This window comes from Phascolarctos cinereus, unplaced genomic scaffold, assembly GCF_003287225.1.
Source record: "Phascolarctos cinereus isolate Bilbo 61053 unplaced genomic scaffold, phaCin_HiC Scaffold_7;HRSCAF=346, whole genome shotgun sequence".
Taxonomy (NCBI): Eukaryota; Metazoa; Chordata; class Mammalia; order Diprotodontia; family Phascolarctidae; genus Phascolarctos; species Phascolarctos cinereus.
In genome coordinates, this window is record NW_027556180.1 from 80,696,631 (window position 1) to 80,721,805 (window position 25,175).

At 36.9% G+C, this 25,175-nt stretch overlaps 1 protein-coding gene across 2 annotated transcripts in view; it reads right to left on the minus strand.

The window, feature by feature from the left end:
• Positions 1-25,175, minus strand: part of ADAM23 (ADAM metallopeptidase domain 23) — a 244,957-nt gene that overhangs the window by 94,428 nt on the left and 125,354 nt on the right. For both annotated transcript variants that reach the window (XM_021008754.2, XM_021008750.2), the window contains exons 5-8: positions 23,968-24,050; positions 23,218-23,281; positions 15,109-15,181; positions 8,435-8,508 (exon numbers count right to left, since the gene is read on the minus strand). In XM_021008754.2, the coding sequence (XP_020864413.1) occupies positions 8,435-8,508; positions 15,109-15,181; positions 23,218-23,281; positions 23,968-24,050 (294 nt within the window). The remainder of the gene's footprint in view (positions 1-8,434; positions 8,509-15,108; positions 15,182-23,217; positions 23,282-23,967; positions 24,051-25,175) is intronic.

Sequence of the window (25,175 nt, forward strand, 5' to 3'; positions counted from 1 at the left end):
ATATGACAAATACTTCCCCTACTAAAATTGGATATTTTTTTCAAAATGTATTAGGGGAAATTCAAAATTCATTTAGGGGGAAATATACATTAAATTAACCTATAAGCTGATAAGGAGAGGACCTGTGGTTTCACTGGAATAGGGAATCTTGGGTGAGGAAATTTCATCTACAAGTGTAGGTTGGCACCTTCTCTGCCACTTATATTTTGAAAGAGTTGCTTAGGACACTGAGAGATTGAGTAGTGTGCCCAGAATCACACAGCCAGCATGCATCAGACACAGGACTTGAACCCAGGTCTTCTTAGCTTTGAGGAAAGCTAGCTACTCATTAATCCAAGACTGTTGCTTCTTTTCTATAGGCTGTCCTTAATGCAGAGCAAAAGCTAATAATTCCTGTGCCTCCGGTAAATTTGGTTGGTGAGGTGGGTGTGGGGAGGGGCAGAGTTAGGTAAGTACAGTTGTCCCTAGGTACAGACAGGAAAAGTAATGGCCTGTCTTCCAGAGACTCCTGTCTGTACCCTTGTGGCACAGCTGGCAGTACCTGATGCTTTATGACCTGAGGGGATACGAGAAGGAAAATGGTCATAGGATACAGCCACCATGGTGATGGGACCCCAGGAGTTATAGCCAGCCTGGGTAAGGGAATGTGGACAATTGCTAGTGGAGGACTAATACGTATAAGGAAGGTAGGGCTTCTGTAGTGAGGAGGAAACACCTCCCCTACCAGATGTCAGTGCTAAGCAACAGAGCCCCAGTCACCTAGTTGTAGTTATGACTCTGCATCAGTCTCCAGAATGTATTCCCTCCTCACTTCCACCTCTTAAAGCTCCCATCTTCTTTAAAGGATTAACTCAGGTCCCACTTCTTCTATAAAATCTTTGCTGATTTCTCTCCACTCCTACCAGTGGCCTCCTAAAATTACTTTGTATGACTGAACAAGTTGTGGTATATGATTGTAATGGAATATTATTGTGCTATAAGAAATGACAAATGGGATGATTTCAGAAAAACTTGAAAAGACTGACACAGAGTGAAGTGAGCAGAACCAGGAGAACATTGTACACAGTAACAGCAATATTATATGATAAACAACTGTGAATGACTCAGCTATTCTCAGTAATACAATGATCCAAGACAATCCTAAAGAACTCATGATGAAAAATGCTATCCACCTCCAGAGAAAGAACTGATGTCATCTAAATACAGACTGAAGCATAATATTTTTCTTTTTCTTCCTTCTTTTCTTCCTTCCTTTCTTTCTTTCTCTTTCTTACATTCTCTTTCTTTTGTCTGAGTTTTCTTCCACAAAATGAATAATATGGAAATGTTTTACATGATTTACACATGTATAACCTATATCAGATTGCTTAGCATCTTAGGGAGTGAGGAGGGAGAGAAGGAGAGACGGAATTTAGAACTCAAAACTTTTTTTTAAAAAAAAGCAATGAATGTTAAAAATTGTTTTTACATGTAATTGGGGAAAATAAAATATTAAAAATTTTAAAAACAATATTCTGTACATACTCATCTGTCCATGTTATATCCCTCCCAATAAAATTTAAGCACTTTGAGAACAAAGATTATTTGGGGTTTGTCTTTGCATCCCCTTTAGCCAACACCGTGCCCCGCAAATTTCAGACACTGAATAAAAGTTGTCTTCATTGAGGTGAATTTTCTTAGTTCTTATGAAATTCAACCAACAACAGTAGAAAGCACCTCAGAGGTCATAAAATTCTTAACTACAACCTAAATAAAGCCCATTAAATGACAATGGCATCAGCTTTAATGTACCCCCAATTCATATGAAATCTCTTCCTTTTGGAATTAAGTAATGAAGGAAGATTTTCTCTTTCTACTTCGTGGCTTTGACCAATGATAAACCAAATTTCCCCTGTATAGCTTCGGAGCAATAAACATTGTCAAGCCTGCTTTTTCGCTCTGACCAGTATCAGTATCATATGAACTTTTAAGAACATGCACAACTGAGCTTTTTAAGCCATAACATGATTTTATTTCTCTATAATATCTCAAGGAATCAATAATAATGGTTTTAGGACCTCTAGATGCTTGGTAATTGATTGCATAATAATAGAGATGGACAGTCATGGAAGATCACTAGCCTATGTGAAATTAATTTTTGTAAACACCAATTTTTGAAGCAGTTGCGATACTGACATAATGGAATAATCATAGTATCAAAACTTTAAGGCAGGCTCAGAAGAGTGATTAGGAGTTAGTATGACTTAAGCTAAATGTATGTGGCAGTGATTCAATGGACCCAAATCACAGTATGGTTATATCTCTACTGGGGCAAAACAGAATTCTCCTATGCCTTCTTATCCTGGTTGATTCTTATCCTATATCTTTCCAAAAAGCCTTCACAGAGAAACTACACCATATGCTGGCAGCTTTCTGTTTTTAATGTTTTGTGGGTAACAGTGTTGCACTTGGGCTATCTCTCCCTTTGTCTTTACAACCGATCCATCTTCTTTTCTGATCTTACATGTTTTGCAAGTTTTTATTTTATCCCATGTCTTATTTTATGCTACTACTGAAGCCTATGTAAACTCACTAGGTATCTTTACACTTTCTCTGAATCATCTGAATTTTTTTATCCTCCTGGAGAACTATCAGAAGTTCAGTGGTAAGCAATAAAATTTGGTAGCAGAGACTATTGAAGCCACTGTGTGATTCCTCAAATATAATAAACATCTTGATCTCTTCTTATTATTCAGTTCTGGCCTCTGCTTACTGCCCATCTGCAGCACCTGTCTAAAAGATATGAACTGAAAGACTAACTAGATGGACTGTCTAATTATTTCTTGTAATCTGGATACTTGTACATTTTTCATCCATTCCCCTTCTCTCAACTGTAAGTAGTTATGCCAGTGTGAATGATTAATTTCCTTGAGGAGGCTTTATCATGTTCTAAGGATCAGATTCATGGAATCTCTGAGCTGGAATGAACATCATAAGCAACCTGGCCTGACTTCTACCCAAACAAGAATGCCCTCTATAATTTACACTACTATGCAGTAACACAATTTTTGCTTGAAGACCATTAGTGAAGGGGAACTCATGGCTCCCCATTCCCATTCCAGAATGAGATTCCCATTTCACTCTAGTATAACTCTCATTCTTAGAAAGTTTTTCCCTACTAAAGCCCTGGAATTTCCACACTGGAAGTACCTTCCATCCCTGTGGTCTCTCCTTCTGATTGGATGGCTCCTCCCAGAACCTCTACTTAATGAAGGCCAGCTATGTCTCATTCCTCTCTAGGCTGCACTATAGACTTTCTCTATTGCAACCCCATGCCTTTGTCTGACTCCCCCACCCCCTTTCAGTTTCCTTTTATGTATTGTCTTCCTCATTAAAATGCAAACTCCTTAAAGGCAGGGACTGTCTTTCTACTTGTATTTTTATTCCCAGAAATTAGCACAGAAACTGGTACATAGTGTTTAATAAATGCTCGACTCTTCTAATCCTGTGATATCTTCCCTGTTCTCCACAATCTTTCAAAGATTGCTGACAATAACCGATCAAACCTGCCAGTTCTTTTAGTCTTCTAGGATTTCTTTCATCTGGGCCAGCAGGCCTTCACAAATAATTTGTAAAGTAAATATGTTTGCAGTCTGAGGGATCCAAACTGCAAGAAACTCAAAAGGGAATGGAGAGATGGTGTGGCCTATGGAGTAGGGCAGCTAGGTACTCTGTTGCTACTTATACTGGGTATCGACTCCCTATTAGTCATTTTTGCTCTGTTCCAAGATTATTCTCCTTGACAAAGAAAACAGAAGGGAAACAATAACCAAGTAACACTCTCTATCTTTTCTCTGTTGTCAATTATCAATGCCCATTCCATTCCAAGCTATGGCCCAATCCCTTCTCCCTTCTTCCTCTTTTCTTCAATATAGCTAAAAATTATGTGAATATGGGAACATCTGGAAAATCTGGCCACTGAAAGGGATTTCCTTTTCTATGTGGACTTTACATACAATCGCCTCTCATTGCAATGATGGACACCTTAGTTGAGCAACAGGCTCCTTGTATAATTCATCGTTTCATGTTGCTCCTCAGGAGATGGCTGAACAAAGCTGTATCTCTGGTCTCACGTGCCAAAGGACCTCATATAATTTTAATATAGATATGTGGGGCTTGAGGGTTGCATTTTGTTCTCTTGAGTTAAATGCTATTAGGAAGTTAAACAATAAACACAAAGCCAACCATTGTATTTCAGCATTAACAACCCTAAAATCTTTCTCCTGAATAGGACTCTATAGTTTATAAATGGCTTTTACATTTATTATCAGTTTTCTGATCTACAAAATATGGAGGGAGTTGGCATACATCATCCCTATATTTAGCATTCTGTTACATCATCTGAGTCTAATGCTAACCCTAAGAGATAGGTTGGGGAAATATCCACATATCACAAAGGAATTGGAGTTGAGGTTGAATTAAGTTTCCAACACTGGTGAACTGATATATTAAGTAACTAAATTCAGTTAAACAGTATTTAAAATTGGCAACTTTCACTGTAATTACTCGATAAGTTATCTAGTAAATTACCATGTAATCTATAAGATGGGAAATTAGTTCTTGGCAACACAGTATTCACTGTATAACTTACTAAATAGTCTCATAATTATAGTTTGGGATTACAGGACTACTAGAAATAAATTTCAGTTACTTCAATAATTCACCAGATCTGTGCTCTCATTCATGTGGGCACCTACAGCCTTCTCCATCAGTGCAGAATGCAACACAACCATGTAAATGGTGCATAGAATGCTGGCCTTAGAGTCAGGAAGAACTGAGTTTGAATTCTGGCTCAGACACTATGAGTCCCCGGAAAAGTCACCTGATCTCTCACAGCCTCAGTTTCTTCATATGTAAATTATTAGCTGTTGCTGCTGCTGTTCTTCATCTTGTTCTTTTCCTTCTCCTCTTCCTCCTTCTTCTCTTCTTCTGTGTCCTCCTCCTACTACTACCAGTACATTTTTCCTATTCACATTCTTTCATATATCTTCCAAAGAGGATCCACCCAAAACTTTAGAGGCCTTTCTCTAGATCTTTTTACAGTATATGAGGACTACTGTAATGCTTGACCTGTCCTTCTGTTATTCCCTGCTCTTACCACATGACTAGCCTGCCTCCTTTTCCAGTCATACATAGCTTCCATGATTTATCCCTTTATGCCCTTTCTTGAGCATAATTTGTCACTGAAAACATACTGCAGTCTTCTTGAGCCCACCATATGTCTTTCCATTCCCTTTGGAGTGACCGGCAATTTGGATTCTTTAGACTGTAAAGATCTGGTCTGCTTTACAGAATCACTGTGATGAGATTACAGAAACACTGCCTGTTTCCATATTACTGAGTATATTTTCAATATATGTATAGATCACTCACAAAGATTTTATAAAGATAAGAAAATAGGTAATAGTACATCAGTGAAGAAAGTAGTAGGTATCATTAGCTATTAATGTTCAAGACTTTTCTGGGTGTAAATATAATCCATGTTTTCCCCATTATTTTGTTATCTTTTCCTCCCAGAGATATCTCATAAAGTGTTCAACCAAGGACACAAACATCTACATGCCAGGAACTGTCCTTGGTGCTGAGAATATAAAAATAAAAATGAATCAGCTCCTTGCCCTAAAAGAGCCTCTATTCTACCAGGGGAGGGAGAAGAGGGGTATAATATATGCATACAAAAGTAAACAGAAAATACATACAAAAAATAGAAAATAAATCTGGCATGGGCACTAGCACCTAGGAGTATCAGGAAAGGTCACTAGTAGGAAAGGGCACTTGAGATGAAAGTTGAAGGGAATGAAGGATTCTCAGAGGTGGAGAGGAAAAAAGAATTCTTTCCAGGAATAGGCATTAGTTTGTGCAAAGAAAGGAACTGAGATAGGCAATATATAATGTCATGTGTAAAAACAGCATTTGACTGGAATATAGAGTAATTACTAGATGAAGTAATGCTAATTTAAGCCTGGAAAGGTAGGCTAGAGTCAGATTATAAAGGACTCTGCTGTTCCAGCAATGGAGTTTGCATTTTATCCTAGAGACAAGAGGGAGGTATAGAAACTTTTGGATCAGGAGAGTGGCTCAGTCAGATTCGTGTTTTAGGGTTTCACCACCTCCCCAGTGCTTTCAAAACTATGTCAACTACAGCACTGATTTCTTTACTCTGAACTTTGTCTGGTCCCATCCTTCTTCCCAACTTCTTCCTCCCACATACCATTTCTATGTATCCACACAGCACTATAGAGACCGAGCTGTAAGAGCCCAGACATGGTGGTGCTTCTGTTGCCATTGTGATAACAGATTGTTGCAGAAGTGTGGACAAATAGTTCCATTTGCTTTTTATCCATTATTCCACTTCAAGTTTTATTCATGAATACTCTCAAGAAGATATGTCTCATTTGGTTCCTATGATAAATTATCTTTAGACTTATTTCCCTTCCCACAATTTTAAAAAAGGATTCTGTTCATAACCTTCTAATAACTTCCTTGGTAGTGTTTTCACACAAGCACTTACATCATAAATTGGATATCCATTGACTGCCATTATCTTCCGCTTGGCAAGATCAAGTGTTTGCTAAGTAAGTCAGTTTCTTGGCCCTTCTGGCCTATTTATTGTGACTTTTAGATAAGCTAAATTTTTGCAGGACTTGATGATAATAAGGTCAATATTTTTGTCTATTTCTGTTTTGCAATTTCTTGTGCAAAAAGCTTATTTGAATAGAACAAGTTGAAACTGTAGACACTGATCATAGTATATATTTATCATCTTTAACCTTTCCTCTGTTTTTGATGTTTTGACCTTTCTTCTAATTAATCAGTGCACAGACAGATGATTCCAATATAATCCTCACATCGGAAACCAGTTATTTCCTACCTGTAGAGTTCATTTCATTTTTTTATGATATTGTTCAGTGCTCACCATGTCCAAGAGCTTCCAACTCTCTTCTGAAAGCAGGTATTCATTATATAGGGATATAAGATTTCTGAGAAATCTATTAAACTCTGACCTCTCTCATTTCTCATATTTTTTCCATCCTCCCACATGTCCATTTTCACATTGAAAATATTGACTTGCTTTGGAAATCAATATTTTTTCTAGAATTTCTTCTCATCTTCATTCTCTGTAACAGATGTTTTATAAGCTGCAGTTCTCTTCACAATGGTGTTTTTGCTTATGGGTACTACTAGACAAGATGACTGAGGGACCCATGAAATGGGTCTTTGTTGCCTTTGGCACAATTCTACAACTCTTTTATTATCTCCACCAGGAATATTTTTGAGTCATCTTTCCAAGTTACAACTTCCTTTTATTTTCAAAGTTCATTTACCACAAAAGAATATTACTATTGTTATAGTTCCACTCTTCCAACAATATGTCATTTTTTTTATCACTGGAAAAAGTTTTCATGTTTAAAATACCTATAGTTAACTTAATGTCTATGAACAGTATAAAACAATGGTATTTTTAGCATCCTTTGCCCCTTTTCCATCACTCTACCACCATTGCTCTGGAAGTAGAGAGGGAGCCCAATGAACTAAAGGCCACAGGTTTTTTTTCATTTTTTCCTTTGTGTCATGGTTTGTCATGACCAAAGGAGTCATTGACTGATAGCCAACCAACTGATAAGGTGCATTTTTGTTCTTAGCTAAGTTAGCCTTTGAATAGCAAATTCAAATCTATTAATAAAGAGGATTAAACAGGCCTTTCCAGTGTGGTTTGAATATATTATATATATATATATATATATATATATATATATATATATATATACACACACACACATATATATATATATACATATATATATATGGAATGTGATAGTTATTGATTATATGAATTTTAGTTTACTAGTATTATATTGCTAAATTTAGAAAAAACATAATTTAGCATTCAGAGCTCAATATGGTGGTGTTTTTCATCTGAAAGGGAAAAAACATAATAAGTCTAATTGTCCAATATCTTCAAATATAATTATTTCTTGTATGAATACTTAAAATAAAATATGCATAAGCTACATGGAAAATATGTACAATATACATATGTGTACGTATTTCTGCTCTATTTTTCAAGGAATGATATTTATATTATTATAGGAAAACTTTTTGCAAATGTATCCAATACAGCTACCAGTTTTATAGAACAGCTGGGTTTGATATAAGATTCTGTCAACATTAATCAGTATGAATTATCAAAGGAGCAGAGAAAAAAAATGTTAAAATCTCTATATAATACAGTTCAAAATCAATGTTATCTAATATATTTGAAAAATGAGGTTATTACTACAGGGCAGAAAATTCACAAATTTATAGCATCAATGCACAAAGAAATTCTGCCTCATAATAGCTACAACATTAAGATGCCAGAATGAAATAGCCAAGGTTTAATTCAAATACCCACAGCTCTCCTCCGTCGTCTTTTCTTCAGCCACTGTAACTCAGACAGGAAGGGCCACTGGTCATGTTCTTCCATGCCTGCAGAAAAATAAAAATAAATGCCAAAATATAAGTTTCAATGGATTGATAAAGTACAGTTATGCCTTCCACATCACAGGCATTAGGGCACGACATCCCCACAATCTGGAAAATCTGCATAAAAATTTTTGGCTCTCCTTTCATACTAGAGAAGAAGTCTGCATTTTTTCTTTTTCTTTTATGGAGTGTTTACAGTACCTTGTTGTACAATTTGAGTTGACATTATGTAATGCTATACATATGTTTTATGCATTTCGGAGTTTCTAAACTTTTCCTGTATCATATTGTCATCTCTGGCTTCCACAAAATTCCCCAAAATATTCCCATTTAATTTCTTATGCCAACCCACAATATACCAAAATCACAATGAGGAAAGTCATGATGTGGAAGTGATAACTATATGCCTTCTTAAATAAAATAAAGAACAATAAAAGTGTATATAGCAGTGCAGGGTGAGGAAACACAGTCCAGACTTGTAATTTTTTCAAACCTGTAATTCAGACCTGTGCAGGGAATTCCTAGTATGAAAACTCTCCACTGACACAGATCCACAAATCATCTTCAACTTATAGCCTTAGAGGCTGCCTGAGGCACTGGCCAATATGTTTCAGATGTAAGATTTGAAATCAGGGCTTCCTGACTACAAGGCTGGCCTCTATACACTATGCCATGGGGCCCTTCACTGTGAAAATAAATACTAAAAGATTCATTCTTAAAGATGGCATCATAATCATTAAATATAGCCGAGTTTGACATTACCAAGATTCTGCAATAAATCAAGGATCTGAGATATCATTGGTGCAAGAATGACCACTATCAAATACAGTCCACAACCTATCCATCAATCCCCAAGCATTTAGAAAGCTTATATCATGTGCCAGGCACTATGCTAAGTACAGAGAAGCTTATGCTCTAAAGCTCACACTCAACATGTCTATAAATACATATAAGATACATACAAAATATATAAAACATAACCTTAGAGGTTAAGGTTCTAGCAGCTGGGGGCCCAGGGAAAGAACCTCTAGGAAAGGAAGAATTTGAGCTGAATCTTAAAAGAAACCAGGGAAGCTAGGAGGTAAAGTTGAGGAGGAAGAACATTCCAGATGATAGAGATAGCCAGTATAAAGTCATGAAGAAGAGAGATTGAGTGTCATGTGTGAGGAGCTTATCAGTAGACAGAGATAGATCTTAACATGTATGGAGGATAGTAGAATATAATATTAGAAAAATATGCCCCCCAAAAAGTCTTTATATATAAACTTGGAGGCAAAAGGAACTCACTGGTGTTTATTGAGCAAGGGAATGAAATACTCAGATACAGACTTTGGGAAAATCACTTTGGTACATGTGTGGAGGATGGATTGGAGTGGGGAGAGACTTCAGGGAGGGAAACAAATTACAATGCTGCTGCAACAGCACAGGCAAGAAGTAATGAGGGCCTGAACCAGGGAAGTGTCTTTGTGAATCCAGAGAAGGAGATGTACAAGAATAATGGTGTGAAATTAGAAACAAAAGGATTTGGCAACTGATTGTGTATATGGGGTATGTGAGAGTAAGAAGTTGAGGATGACACCAAGACTTAGATGACTGGGAGGATGGTGGTATCCTCAACAGTAAATAGTAAAAATCAGAAGAGAATTTGGGGCTTGGGGAAGAAAGCAGAAATAGAATAAGTTTGGGTTTGAACACGTTGACCTTGAGATGCCTACAACACATTTCACTGCTAGCTGACTGACTTTGAAACATCCAATAGGCAGTTGGTGATGCAGGACTGGAGGTCAAGAGGGAATCGTAGGATAGCTAGGTGACACAGTGGATAGAGTTCTGGTCCTGGAGTTAGGAGTTCAAATCTGACCTCAGACATTTACTGGCTGTGTGACCCTGGGCAAGTCACTTAACTGGGACAGAGAGACAGAGACAGAGAGAGACAGAGAGAGAGAGAGCGCAGAGGGAGACAAAGAGAGACAGAGAGAGAGAGAGAGAGAGAGAGAGAAGAGAGAGAGAGAGAGAGAGAGAGAGAGAGAGAGAGAGAGAGAGAATGAGAACCATATCAGGCTAAATAAATATATCTCTAAAATATATACCTGCATAGAGATGATAATTGAACTGATGGGATCTGATGAGATCACGAAGTGAAATAGTAGAGATAAAAGTGGGATGAGGAACAGGCCTCGGGGGATACTCAAAATTAGTGGGCATGACATGGATGACCTACCAAAGGTGACAGAAAAAGTCAAAGGAAGACAGAGAAGGAGTCAAATAGGAAGCAAGGGATAGTTGGATTGTGAAAACTTGAGCAAGGATAGTATCTAAAGTGAGAAGGTAGCCAACAGTGTCAGCAGGTGCAGAGAAGTGAATAGGACAAAGATGAAGAAAAGGCCACTGGATTTAGCAAAGATTAAACGATCACTGGTAACTTTGGAGAACACAATTTCAGTGGAATGACAAGGTCAGAAGCTAATTAACAAAGGATTTAGAAGACAGAGAGTGGAACCACCAAATATGGAAACAGATTTTTCAAGAAGTTTAGCTGAAAAAGGGAAGATAGATATAGTAAGGTAGCTAGTGGGGTCTAAATAATAGAATCAAATGGTTTTTTAAACAATATGGGAAATAAGCATGTTTGTTTGTAGGCAGCAGGGAAAGACTCAATAGATAAGAGTCATTTCACAGTAACTATTTCATTGTCAGGGGCAGCTAGGTGGTGCAGTAGATAGAGCACCAACACTGGAGTCAGAAAGACCTGAGTTCAAATTCTACCTCAGACACTTACTAGTTGTGTGACTCTGGGCAAGTCACTTAACCCTGTTTATCTCATTTTCCTCATCTGTAAAATTAACCGGAGAAGGAAATGGCAAACTATTCCAGTACCTTTGCCAAGAAAACCCCAAATGGAGTCACAAAGACTCAGACGTGACTAAACAAAAACAATTATGTTGTCAGATCACTTGCTGGTTAAAATGAAGGTGAAAATAAATACCAGATTTAAAAGATAAAGATGTCAAGTTACTAGGTAAAATTACAACACCTCCAATTCAATCTATTTTTTAAAGTTGTTAATTCTGAAAAATGGGAAATGGATAATGCAAAAATATTTGCAGATTATCACCATTTCTTAGAGAAAATTAACTTACCAAAAATAGTAATCACCACAAAGATGCCCAAGGATCCTAGAAACTACTTCAGACCATAAGTGTTTAATCTCCTTGACAGCTTCAGATACAGCAGAGGATTGCAGAAAGTCTGGCATAAAAGCTGATGAAGCTATGTCATCTCAAAACCATTTATAGATGAAACAAGGACAACAAATAGATGGAGAATTGAACAGATTTGCCAGAATTTCTCTACAGCAATCTATTAACATTGTTGAAAAATGAACCACCATATTTGGATTTTAAAAATCCAGTATCAGATGCAAAATTATTAATGGTACTTAAGAAGATGAAGTTGGGAAGAATGGCCAACCTGACCTACCCAAATGGTACACATAAAAAAATTCCATGTTGGAAGCAACACAATTTAAAGGCACACAGGGATCAATTTTCAGAATATCTCCAAAACATAAAGATTCCAAAATAATTAATAAAGTCATAGGAGAAACTTTTACCAAAAAAAAAGGTTACCAAGAAATCATTAGTGACTGCTAGATTTACTTTCCATCTATAAAGTTTTAGGAGAATGGTCTATGTATGTATCAGGGGTACCCTCATGAAAATAACAGAGAACAAGCAGTCTCTTGCCTTTGATTTTCTGACAGCAGACTAAATCTTCTCAGTAGCATAGGTTACTGTGCAAAATACAGAATAAAAAACCAGATTGCATAATGGTTATTGGCATTGTATTTAGTAGAGCAAAATGTTTCCTTAAAGGTTCCTGCTCACACTAGTGTCTCCCACGCTCCCACTCTCATTAAAATCACACAAATAGATGCAGTTACAGAGATAACTTTGTTTAGTGACCCTCTCGTTACCAAACAACACATAAAATATCAACAAATGACTGCCAGTGGTGCTTGCTACTGTAAGATGTCCTGCATAGTCCACATTATAGGTATTCTCTGTAAAATGAATAGTTGCATCTGTTTGTAGTTAACAATGGAAATTCACTAAGCCCTTGAACACTATGCAGGATTCACAGTAAGATCCACTGACTACAAACACACACACACACACACACACACACACACACACACACTATACCTATATCCTATTACCTAGATGATGGCATGCAATCAGATCTCACTGAATGAATTCATCAGCATATTTATCACAGACAGACTATGCAGATGGAAAATAAGTGGGCCCAGAGTTGATTGGGGAGTTGAGTAAGCAGGGCTGAATTGTATGTGGAGAATTACAATGCTTTAAATTATGCCAGGCTACTCATTGCTGCAAAATACCATATCATAATTGTGAAACATGACCATCTTCATAATAATAGCTAACATTTATAAAGTACTTATTATGTGCCAGGCATACAGTATTTTACAAATATTACTGCATTGGGTTCTCACAACTACCCTGGGAGGTAGGTGCTATTATCACCCCTATTTTATAGATAATGAAACTGAGGCAAATTGGTGTTAAGTGAATTACCCAGGGTCACACAGAGTCTAAGGCTGAATTTAAACTCAGGTCTTCCTGATGGTAGGCTGGCACTCTATCCACTATGCCACCCAGCTGCTCCCAATCATGGAACATCATGATCTCAGAAGAATTAAAATTGTAGGCAACATAAAGACACCTAATGTCTCTGCCTCACAAAATCCTTCTGTCTTCAAAACTCTGCCCACATACCACCTTCTGCATGAAGCCTTTTCTGCTTCCTCAACTATTAGTGCCCTCCCTCCCTAATTACCTGGTATTTATTGTGTATATAATTATATATGTACATGTCATCTCCCTCAATAAAATGTAAACTGCTGTGGCAGCTAGTTGATACAGTGGATAAAGCACCAGCCCTGGAGTCAAGAGAACTTGAGTTCAAATTCAGCCTCAGACACTTACTAGCTTTCTGACCCTGGGAAAGTTACTTAACCCCGATTGCCTCCAAAAAAGGAGGAGGAAGAGGAGGAAGGAGGAGGAGGAGGAGGAGGGAGAGGAGGAGGAAGAGGAGAAAGAGGAGGAAGAAGAGGAGAAGAAGGAGAAGAAGGAGGAGGAGGAGGGAGAGGAGGAGGAAGAGGAGAAAGAGGAGGAAGAAGAAGAGAGAAGAAGGAGAAGAAGGAGGAGGAGGAGAAAGAGAAGGAAGAAGAAGAGGAGGAGGAGGAGAAGGAGGAGGAGAGGAGAAAGAAGGAAGAAGAAGAGGAGGAGGAGGAGAAGAAGGAGGAGGAGGAGAAAGAGAAGGAAGAAGAAGAGGAGGAGGAGGAGGAGAAGAAGGAGGAGGAGGAGGAGGAGAAGGAAGAAGAAGAGGAGGAGGAGGAGGAGAAGAAGGAGAAGAAGGAGGAGGAGGAGGAGGGAGAGGAGGAGGAAGAGGAGAAAGAGGAGGAAGAAGAGGAGGAGAAGAAGGAGAAGAAGAAGGAGGAGGAGGAGAAAGAGAAGGAAGAAGAAGAGGAGGAGGAGGAGAAGAAGGAGGAGGAGGAGGAGAAAGAGAAGGAAGAAGAAGAGGAGGAGGAGGAGGAAGAGGAGGAGGAGAAAGAGAAGGAAGAAGAAGAGGAGGAGGAGGAGGAGAAGAAGGAGGAGGAGAAAGAGAAGGAAGAAGAAGAGGAGGAGGAGGAGGAGAAGAAGGAGGAGGAGGAGGAGGAGAAGGAAGAAGAGGAGGAGGAGGAGGAGAAGAAGGCGAAGAAGGAGGAGGAGGAGGAGGGGAGGAAGAGAGAAAGAGGAGGAAGAAGAGGAGGAGAGAAGGAGAAGAAGAAGGAGGAGGAGGAGAAAGAGAAGGAAGAAGAAGAGGAGGAGGAGGAGAAGAAGGAGGAGGAGGAGGAGGAGGAGGAGAAGAAGGAGGAGAAGAAGAAAGTAAGCTGCTTGATGGTGGAGCTTGCTCCATTCTTTGCCTCCCATGTCTGCACACAGTAGGCATTTAACAAATGTATATTGATTGATTTAGGAATGTTGATTGATTGATATAATGGGTGTACACTGTAACCTATGAACAATGATTACCTGCAAGAGAGAATGATGAGGTATGATGAGATACTATATGGACAACTGAGTGTCACCTTGGTATTTAGAAATTTATTAAGAGCTAAGTGAAGGTCTCTAGCACAGTGAGGAGATCCCTTTATAGAGGATTTCTGAAAGCACAAAGAAAAGAATTGTCCAGATTAAGAAGTCATGAAGAGGATGTGAGATGTAATGGTAGAAGGACTACCCACACTGATGAGATCATGATTCCAAGAAAATATTGAAGTAAAAAGAACTATGAAGGAGGAAAGATACTGAGTGAGAATAAGAAAAGGAGAGTTTGCAAGGAGCACCATGAAATAAGGAGGATAATGATACCTCCTCCTGGCATAATGAATTTAGAAAGGAAGAGATAGAGAGCAGAGGTGAGTTTGATGAAAAACTAGAGGCACTATGGAAACAGGAGGCAGAGAGGGACCGACATGGCCAAGATCCTGCTAAAAAAAGTAATCATTCAATAGCCATTTCAATTGAAACTTACTCCGATTCTTCAGTTGCTTGGAAGTGTGTCCCCCTAGTGCTCTCTGAATTATATGTGGTCGGCCTGTGCTTTCCTGAAAAAAAAATTATTTTTGACAGTTAAAAAGATATAGATAAACATTTATGAAACAATACTAGATCTTCTTCTACACTCTCTCAGGAAGGGGGAATTTCTATGATCTTCAAAACATACAAGATGAGCAGATTATATCTTCTTTGAACTTTTTTTAATCAAATGAAGGCATCATTTCATTAGATGTTCTCAAAAATGAACTTTCTTAACATATCACATATATGCTGTACTACGCTTCTCACTAGAAATGCTTTCCTTAAGATTACTTGATTTATTTAAAAGATATTAAAATTACATAGTGAGCCCTAATATTTCAAAATCAAGTTTAACAATAACATAGTAATGGGAACAGAGATATTTATGTAAGTGAAATTCACAAAACCATCCAAAAGTAACACTGTAAGCAGCTCAAAACTTTAAACTCTAACACAGCAAAGAAATATATTAAATTGACCCAAAAATGGCATAATAGAAAGGAAATCAGACATGTAAACAGAATGAAATTGAGTCCCAGTGCTGAGGTTTAAATTTATTTAAACAAGAAGCAAGTCACTTAACTCCTCTGAATTTTATTTCATATATATATATATATGTACATATATGTGTGTGTGTGTATAATATACCCATATATATATATATATATATATATATATATATACATATATATATACCCATAGACATATATAATGTATACTTATATAATCATATGAAACTAATTCTGTTTATATTTTATAATTATATTTATATTATATAATTATATATAACATATAAATGTTGTTATTTAGTTGTTTCCAGTTGTGTCTGATTCTTCATGACCCTATTTGGAGTTTTCTCGGCAAAGATATGGGAGTAGTTTGCCACTTCCTTCTCCAGCTCATTTTACAGATGAGGAAACTGAGGCAAACAGGGTTAAATGACTTGCCCAGGGTCATACAGCTAGTGAGTGTCTGAGGCCAAATTTGAACTCAGAAAGATAAGCCTTCCTGATTCCAGGCCCAGCACTCTATCTACTGAGTCACCTAGCTTTCTCATAATATGTAAATAATATTTCATAAGATGGTTACATAATATACAATAATAATTAGGCAATCTTTTGGATATATTATTTAAAATATAGAATGCTGCTTTTTAAAAGTGGTACATAAATAGGGTTATTACTTTTCTTTCTCCTTCCTGATTTGTTGAAATGAGAAATGAAATAGTTTTTTAAAAATAATTTTAAAAGTAAGCAGTGCATTAAATGAAAAATTACATTAAATTTAAAAGGATTTTGTACAAATAAAACAAATAGAGCCAAGATCAGAAGGAAAGCAGAAAATTTTGGGGGGGAGGGATGTATAGACAATTTCTCAGATAAAGTTCTCATATTTCAAATATATAAAGAACTTTATCAAATCCATAAGAAGATAAGTCATTCCCCAGTCGACAAATGGTCAAAGAATATGAACAGGCAGTTTTCCAATGAAGAAATCAAAACAATTTATAATCATATGAAAAAATGCTCCGAATAATTTTTATTAGAGAAATGCACATTAAAACAACCTTGAAATATCACTTTACACCTACCAAGTTGACTAAAATGATTGAAAGGGAAAGCTAAAAATGATGAAGGGGATGTGAAAAAATTGGGACCCTAATTCATTGTTGTTGGAATTGTGAACTAATCCAACCATTTTGGAGAGCAATCTGGAATGATGCCTAAAGAGTTTTTAAAATAAGTATACCCTTCAACCCAGTGATACCACTACTAGATCTATTTCCAAAGATGACTAGGGAAAAAGGAACATAATCTATATGTTCTAAAATGCTGATAGCAGCTCTCTTTGGGGTGGCAAAGAACTGGAATTTTCAGAGATGACCATCAATTGGGAAATGGCTGAACAAATTATGGTACACGATTAGGATGGAATACTACTATGCCACAAAAAAAAAAATGATGAGCACAATGATTAAAAGACTTGCATGAAATAATGAAGAGTAAAATGAGCAGAACCAAGAGAACATTGTATACAGTAACAGCAATGTTGTTTTAAGAATGACTCTGAACAATAAATTATTTTGACTATTATAAATACCCAAATTAACTATAAAGGACATATGAAGAAAGACAGTATCTGCATCCAGAAAAAGAACTAATAGATGTATATATAGAATATTTTTACATATATATATGTGTATATACATATATGTATATTTATGTGTGTATATGTGTATATATCTATATGTAGATATATACACCTATTGTATCTAATGGCAGCCATCTCTAGGGTGGGAGGAGGGAAAAAAAGAAAAAAGAAATTTACATGATAACTCTGTTGTATATTTAAAAGAAATATCAAGTTATTCATAGTAGATTTGTAGTTTCATATGCAATCATCTTTTTTATTATACTATATCAGGGAAATGCTTGCTTGATTCCATAAATTAAAAAATAAAATAAATTTTTTAAAAGGTAGGTGGTGCAATGGAAGAAAAAGCAGTCAAAAGGACAGTGAACAAGGACTGATTTTTTTTCCCTAAATAATAGGGCTATTTCAATAACAGGTACATAATAAGTTTTATATTATGATAACAAACAATCCTCACTTGGGCTTAACACTGAGGGTGACATGTGAGGATGACAAGATTCTAGCTTCTACTAAAGTGGTAAAAAATTAAATTCCACAAAACCTAACATTCTTTAAAAAGTTGACTCATTCTTCATTGTCCTCCTGGTAGTTGAGAAAGGGAACAGCTGAGAATTGGCATGTAAGGTTTGTTTTTAAATATTCGTTTAACATTTGAACTACTCTCCTGTCTCAAAATATGATCTTATCCCAAATCCAAAACTCTAACTCACTCTCTCTCTCTCTCTCTCTCTCTCTCTCTCTCTCTCTCTCTCTCTCTCTCTCTCTCCCCTTACTAAGAAAATAAAGACTGGAAGAGTAGGAGATAGAGGACTTCATATTTAAGTCAGAAGACCTGGGCTAAAATCCTTGCTCTACTAACACCTGTGGGATCGTGTACAACCTTCTTAAATTTCTTAGATTTTTCATCAGCAAAATGAGGAGACTGGACTCTTTGACATCTTTGATCTCTACCATCTCTAAATCTTATGATGGCCTTATGATACAGGACTATTTAAACCATCTCTATGTTCAAAGCACCAATTTTTATCAAAATTACTTATGGCATTATAAAAACATACAAAAATTTAAGTGACTATGCTCGTCCAACAGAAAAGAGCTATAATAATTTCTCTTCATCCTCAATGATTTCATTAATTTTTCCCTGGGAGTCATTTATATTCCACTCAATAACCAGATGTTTGGGGTAAATATCTAGTTGGTTTATTTGGAATGTCTATGCCTGATTATAGGTATCTTTTTGCATTTCGTTCTGAACAAATTAAAATAATTATTTCTCCTACTTCAAGCTGGGGACTTTGTAATGGTTTTTGAATCTGTTGTTTGAATGTAGGAAAGCTTGAATCCTCATCATGAAATACAGGCTAGAACATCTAGATAAAAACCTAAATACTAGTTTGGATGGCAGGGTACCCTTAAGATGCATCCAGTCAAAGTGCTTATAAAATTACAAATCCCTTCATTTTATCACAGAAGTATAGTTGTCCTCTCTTCTACCATCAACTAAAAGTTGTCATTTCCAACAGTGGTTCACAGATTTTAGGGATGCTTGATGGGAAAAACTGGGAGGAGTTATGAACAAGACTGTTTCATAGGGAACAGCAGCAAATACATGTGCAAGTATCTTGGGAGAAGGTCAAAGAATAAGAGTGGAATTTTCATTAAATATGACAGAAATATGATTCTGTCAGTTTAAAGCAACTCACAAGTATGTAAATGTGATGAAATGTTCTCCATAATACATCAAGTTTCTATTCTAGTATCAGTCTTCATAGTTTAAATGAGATGTCTTAGACAAAAATGATTAAAAGAAATAGACAATTTGTGGAAAAGGCCAAAAGAAATGAGATCATTGGAGAAAGAGAATAGCATTACAGATGAATTAATCAACATCTTCAAATATGTAAAAGGCCCTACGTGTGCAGCAGATGAAGTGCTAGACCTGGGATCAGGAAGACCTGGGTTCAAATCTTACATCTGGAACTTACTGTTTGTGTGAATCATGAGTAAGTCATTTAACCTGTCTGGTTCTCAGTTACTCATCTGCCAAATGGGGGTAAATGTACCTTTACTTGGGTAAAATAAAAGAACTTATTTCACGTGTTGTTGTGAAGATCAAATAAGACAATGTACATACAGCACTCTAAATTTCAAGGTACTATATACTAATAATAATGGCTAATTTTTATAAAGGGATATTGGATAAGTGATATTGAGTGGTTGACTTCTTCATAAATACCTACATAAAATGGGCTTGAAGAACAATTTAGGGACTCACATTAGACATGGGGAAAACTCTTGGCTATAGCATTATTACAGGAACCTATGAAACCTTCCTTTTTAAAGATTTTTGATGATGGAAAATTTTTTCAATAATGTTTTCAATTCAGTACTGAAGAATAATAATAATAACAACAATGAGGCAGCATTTCAAAGTCTTGTCTTTACATTCAATGGCTTGAGATATACCAGGAGCAAAACTGAGGTTGAATTTAAAAAGACTGACCTGAAGTCCCAGCTCTGACACACACCAGCTTTATTACCTAAAAAAAGTCCCTTCTCCTTTCTGAACCTGAGTCTTTCATCTGCAAAGAGCAGATAAAAATGTTTGCCCCACCTACCTCCCAGGGTTCGTGTGAGGATTAAATGAATATTTTCTAAACCCTGAAGTATCATGCAAGTGTAAGATAGAATGCGTATGCTATGAATGACCAGCATTTCTAAACGAACTTCTCACATTGTCACCCCTGTGCTTATGGAGATTTTCCCATAGGTGAAGCAAATTCCCAGGTGCACAAGAAGGTTCATGCAAAACAAATCACTTAGAAGCTTCTAACATAATGGATTATGACAAACAATCTTGTCTTAAAAAACTACATGCCACGCATTTGCAAGAGATTAGCTATATATCCTTTCAGGCTCTGAGTCACAACATTTGCTTTGGGGAAGCACTATGTTTGAAAGAAATATTGAGGTATCACTGTATGCTTGCATCTTTTGGAAAACGTGACAGAAATTACATGCCCTTTTTATGTAGTCTGGGCAGTACAGCCTCTGAATATGATTTTCAATATGGAACCCATACTTTACTCTCTCTTCTGGGGATATGTCCATCTGGGGGTTTTCCCAATGTGAGGAGACTGGCCATGGTTCTCAACTACATAACTACTACCCATTACTTTTTTTCTTCAGGATCCTAGGGATAATATCTGTGTTGTGTGTGTGTGTGTGTGCGTGTGTGCGCGTGTGTGTGTGTGTTTAAATGTGGGGTGAAGGCAGAAAAGGAGATACTCCTACTATTTACCACTGTAGCCTTGGGTACCAACCAGCATACTTCCCACACAAAATCAGTCATGGTAACGCCAGTGGCTCAAACATAAAGATTTTATTTAACAATAAGGCAAAATCCAGAATAATCATAATATTTACTCAATAACAGTTAAAAGTACAAACAATCATAACATTTACTGGAGAGTAAAAGCAAGAGAACCATCACTTTTACTAAATAGTAAGCAAAATCAGGAATAATCAAAATATCACAGTCCACCCATAAACCTTAGTCATACTTTCCCACCAATCATACAGATCAAGGGTGGGGGGTGGATACACTCATAGAAATCTAGCAAGGAGGAAGATAAGCAAGGTAATCCATATTCCTGGGGCAATTCACAACTCTAGACTGCATACTTTCACATTCTTTGTCCCTTCAAGAACAACCTGCACTCCACAAAGCTGATTCACTACTAATTGATCCCTTTGTGGTTCTCACCACTCTCTTGGTAGGTGAAGTCACCCCACTCTACTCCCAAAGAGATGAAGCAATTACCAGCTCATTTAGCTCACATGACATTGAGAAAGAGCTATACTTAAAAAATTAAGCCAAAATATATCAGGATTGCACCTGTTCAGTAACATGCAGTTCCCTTAAGCCTGAGCACTACAAAGCTCCTTCAGGTTAGTTCTTTAAGCAATACAGACCAGCCCTGACCAGCCAGCTCTTCACTCAACAGGACTCTGCTTTCTCCAGATGGCTTCCAGTAAAGCAAAACTTCTTATGCAATAAGCCCAGCTTACAGTCACACAAAGTCTGTCTTTCCCTTCTCTTTTCCCCTCTTAAGCCAAAGACAGCAGTATAAGGGCAAGCAGGTACTCCTCAGAGATTTCCCCCTTTCTTAGGCTTTATGTAGATGGCACCAGAGAACGATATGTTCCTACAGCTCTAACAATAGCAAATCCAGCAAAGCAATGTCTCACTTTGAAGTAGCAACTTCTGTTGAAGCTGCTGAAGAGTCACCTATCTCAGCTAGAAGCAGCTCCTCTCATCCTATGTCTTCTAGTCTCAGTTTCTTGTGATTCCTCCTGCAACTGGCCTATCTCCCACTTCTGTCTGTCTGTCTTTTCCTAAGGCTCCTTCCTACTCTTTCTATATCTTATTTTATCTTCTAGTGCCTCAAATCAGAGCCTCCTTTTGGTGGTGACTCGTCTTTACCTTAGAAAAACTCACAAAATATAGCTTCCTGTCAGGTATGAACCCATGAATGCCTTTATAGTCTTCCTATGGTGCTCAAACAGTTGTTTCATTTACAATTTCTCAACTCTAAGCTCCAAAATTCTAAAACAACAACATGCAAATGAGCTGATGTGCCCTCCAGCCACCATGACCTCAATCTTAGCTCTGCCTCCAAACAGATCTTCCTAGTATATTCATCTGGGGGGGGGAGGCACTTCTCCATCTGATCCTCAGATCAATGGGGAATGGAGGGGGGTTCTCCTCAACATTTTATATGAGAGCTTATGTTTCTTATAAAGCTACTTTTTATCATTTTTACTTACACAAATTTTTTCTGCCCTTTCAGCAACCAAAATGACTACATATATAAATGACAATACCTCTTCATTTACGTTTGTGGAACGTTATGTGTGATAAACCAAATATTCTGCCTACTAGCTTGAGTGAGGTTTGGAGGATTTTTTTTTAATTTCCAAGTGTTAAAAATGAGATCTTGCTCATCCTGAAAGAAATAACTTACCCAATGGATCTTATATTTTGAGCTGAATGGCACCTTTGAGATCACCTATTTTAAAAATGAGAAAATAAAGCTGGAGAGGGTAAGGCTCCCCTAGATCACACAGGTAATAAGTAGTAGACCTGTAGAAAGTGATTCAAAGCCATTTCTTCTGACTTCAAATCCAGGGCTCCTTCCTCTGTGCCATGTTGCTTCTATTTATGTTTAGCTATTTACCATTTTCTCTCTGGAATACCAGACCATTCAACACTAAGAAATACAAAGAGACTCCCCTACTCAGAAAGCGAAAACACGTTTTTCTCTACAAGAGAAAAAAAAAGACCTTAAAAATCTCTTCGGTCAAACTCATGGCTCTAATTCATTCTGTCTGGTAAAGAGATGAATGATAAACATAACAGTGATGCAAGGAGCACAAAACTATAAATTTATAGTTAAAAGGAACCTTAGTATTCTATCCCTCTCATTTTACACATGAGGAAACTGAGGCCCAAATGGATTACGTGATTTGCACATGATCACACAAGCAGTTAGTGGCAAGGCTAGGATTTGAACTCTGAATCTCTGAGCCCAAATCTAACAAACTTTTCACAGTTTGAACATCTGGCTTCTAATATTAATTGCCTTCATCATTCCAACCCAAACTGAATTTTCCAAATAGAATTTTAGAGACTAAGAGAAGAGACCTCCCTCACAGGTTATCTAATCCAACTCTCCTCTTTAGAGAAAACTAAAGCCAAGAGAGATAAATTGAAATTAAATTCATTGGCAGAAAATTTGGGACTAGAGTGAAATGCCTTTTCATCCTCTTAACATTCCTCTTTGCTCTTTGAAGATGTATATTTAAATACAACACTCTAAGCAAGCTCTGAAGAAAACAGACTTACTGTGCTGTGGATTAACTCCAGTGGTTCTATCATATACATAAAAGTGTTGTCTTCAAACATGCCACTATAATGCAAGAAACAAAAAAAGGAAAGGTTTGACAAATACTAGCAGAGAAGAACATCGAAATCAAGTCCATGGTATCCATTTCTACCACGTAAACTGAGGTACCAGTAGGAAATGAAATCTGTGCAGAATATCTTCAGAAATTATTTTACATTATGGTATCCCAAATTCAATCAACAAATAATGACCAAGACCCTACAATGTGCCCAATACTCTACTAAGCACTATAGGGATCCCAAGATCCCTATTCTCCAGAAGCTTACAAAGAATTTGAGGTACAATTATTTTTTAATTCAAAGGATTAGAGGATTGATCTCAAAGAGGGCCATTCATGAGGCTGTACATTGGGATGATGTACTCTAGGTTAATTTCCTATATGAATCCAATATAAATGATATTCAGGAAATTTATCAGGTTTCTTGGGGGTAGGAATATTTTTTACTCTAAAGAATAAACACCTAAAAGCCAAATAGAAACATCTTTATTTATTAGTCCTGAGTTTCCATTAAACAATCAAAGACTAGTTTGTGAAGTACATTTAATTACAGCCCACCCAAGAGTTCTTCCTAAGGCTGAAAATGGACTTTTCCATCATGATAAGCTCTGAAGTTACATTACAATTTGGAAAATGTTGACTAACTCCCCCTCTAAAATGATGCCCATGTCAAAGGAAGATTTGTGCTTACTGCAGTCCATTGCATGTTGACAATGCAGCTTTGGAGTCCTTGATGCCTCTGATATTTCCATGATAGTAGCAGTGTTCTCCACCCTAAGAAAAACAGAAATGTTACAGTTATCAATTAGACTTCATAGATCAGGCTTCAGTCTTCACATAGTTGTTTGTCCTGGATGAAAAAACAGATCAGCCATCCCAGATCATCCTAATTGAAAAGGAAAGTGGAGGCATAGTCATAGTCAAAATATACATACGTCTCTCAAATACTTTATGTACAGTAATGCTGCATTTGCCTTCTAAATAGAACACCACAGACAAACTCTTGGATTAATTCCAGTGGTTCTATCATATGCTTAAAAGTTATCTGATATCAGGAGAGATGTCCCATGTTATTAAAGGCTACCCTCTTTAAGAGCCAAACCTTCTTAATTTTAGTGTTTTTCTGAAAATATTTATGTATTACATGCTTCTAAACCTTTTTCAATCATCAATCAAAACAAATTCATCTACTGGACATATCCAAAAAAATATGCTCTTCAATTTGCACTCTGAGTCCCATCAGCTCTCTATCTGGTGGCGGTAGCATTTCATCATGAGTCCTTGGAGATTGTATTGATTTTTCTGTAGATCAGAGTTAATAAGTCTTTCAAAGTTGTCTTCATACTATTATTGTTGTACAAATTGTTCTCCTGATTTGGCTTGAATTACACTCTGCATCAGTTCATACAAGTCTTCTCAGGTTTCTCTGAAACCATACCCTTCACCATTGCTTACAATACAATAGTATTCCAACACATTCATATACCACAACTTGTTCAGCCATTCCCCAATTGATGGGCATCCCCTCAGTTTCCAATTCTTTGCCACTACAAAAGGAACTACTATAAGTATTTTTCTACATGCTAAGTCTTTTGCAGTCCAAGATCATCTTAGTCTTTTTGACTGCCATGTTTCACTGTCGACATATATTTACTTTGTAGTCCATAAAACCTCTCAAATCTTTTTCAGAACAAATGCCATCTATCCATGCCTCTTGCATTTACCTAACCTTTCTAGGATAATTCAATAATATAGTAATTAAGGGATTTTCCGGATTTTGTTATGAATGTTCTTTTTTCTACCTTTGAAGTGAATTTCAGCTTTTCCATTTAGGATTAGCAAGAAACTTCTACCCTGCAGTCTCTGGATATAAATGTTTCTTGCTTGAATCAAAGCATG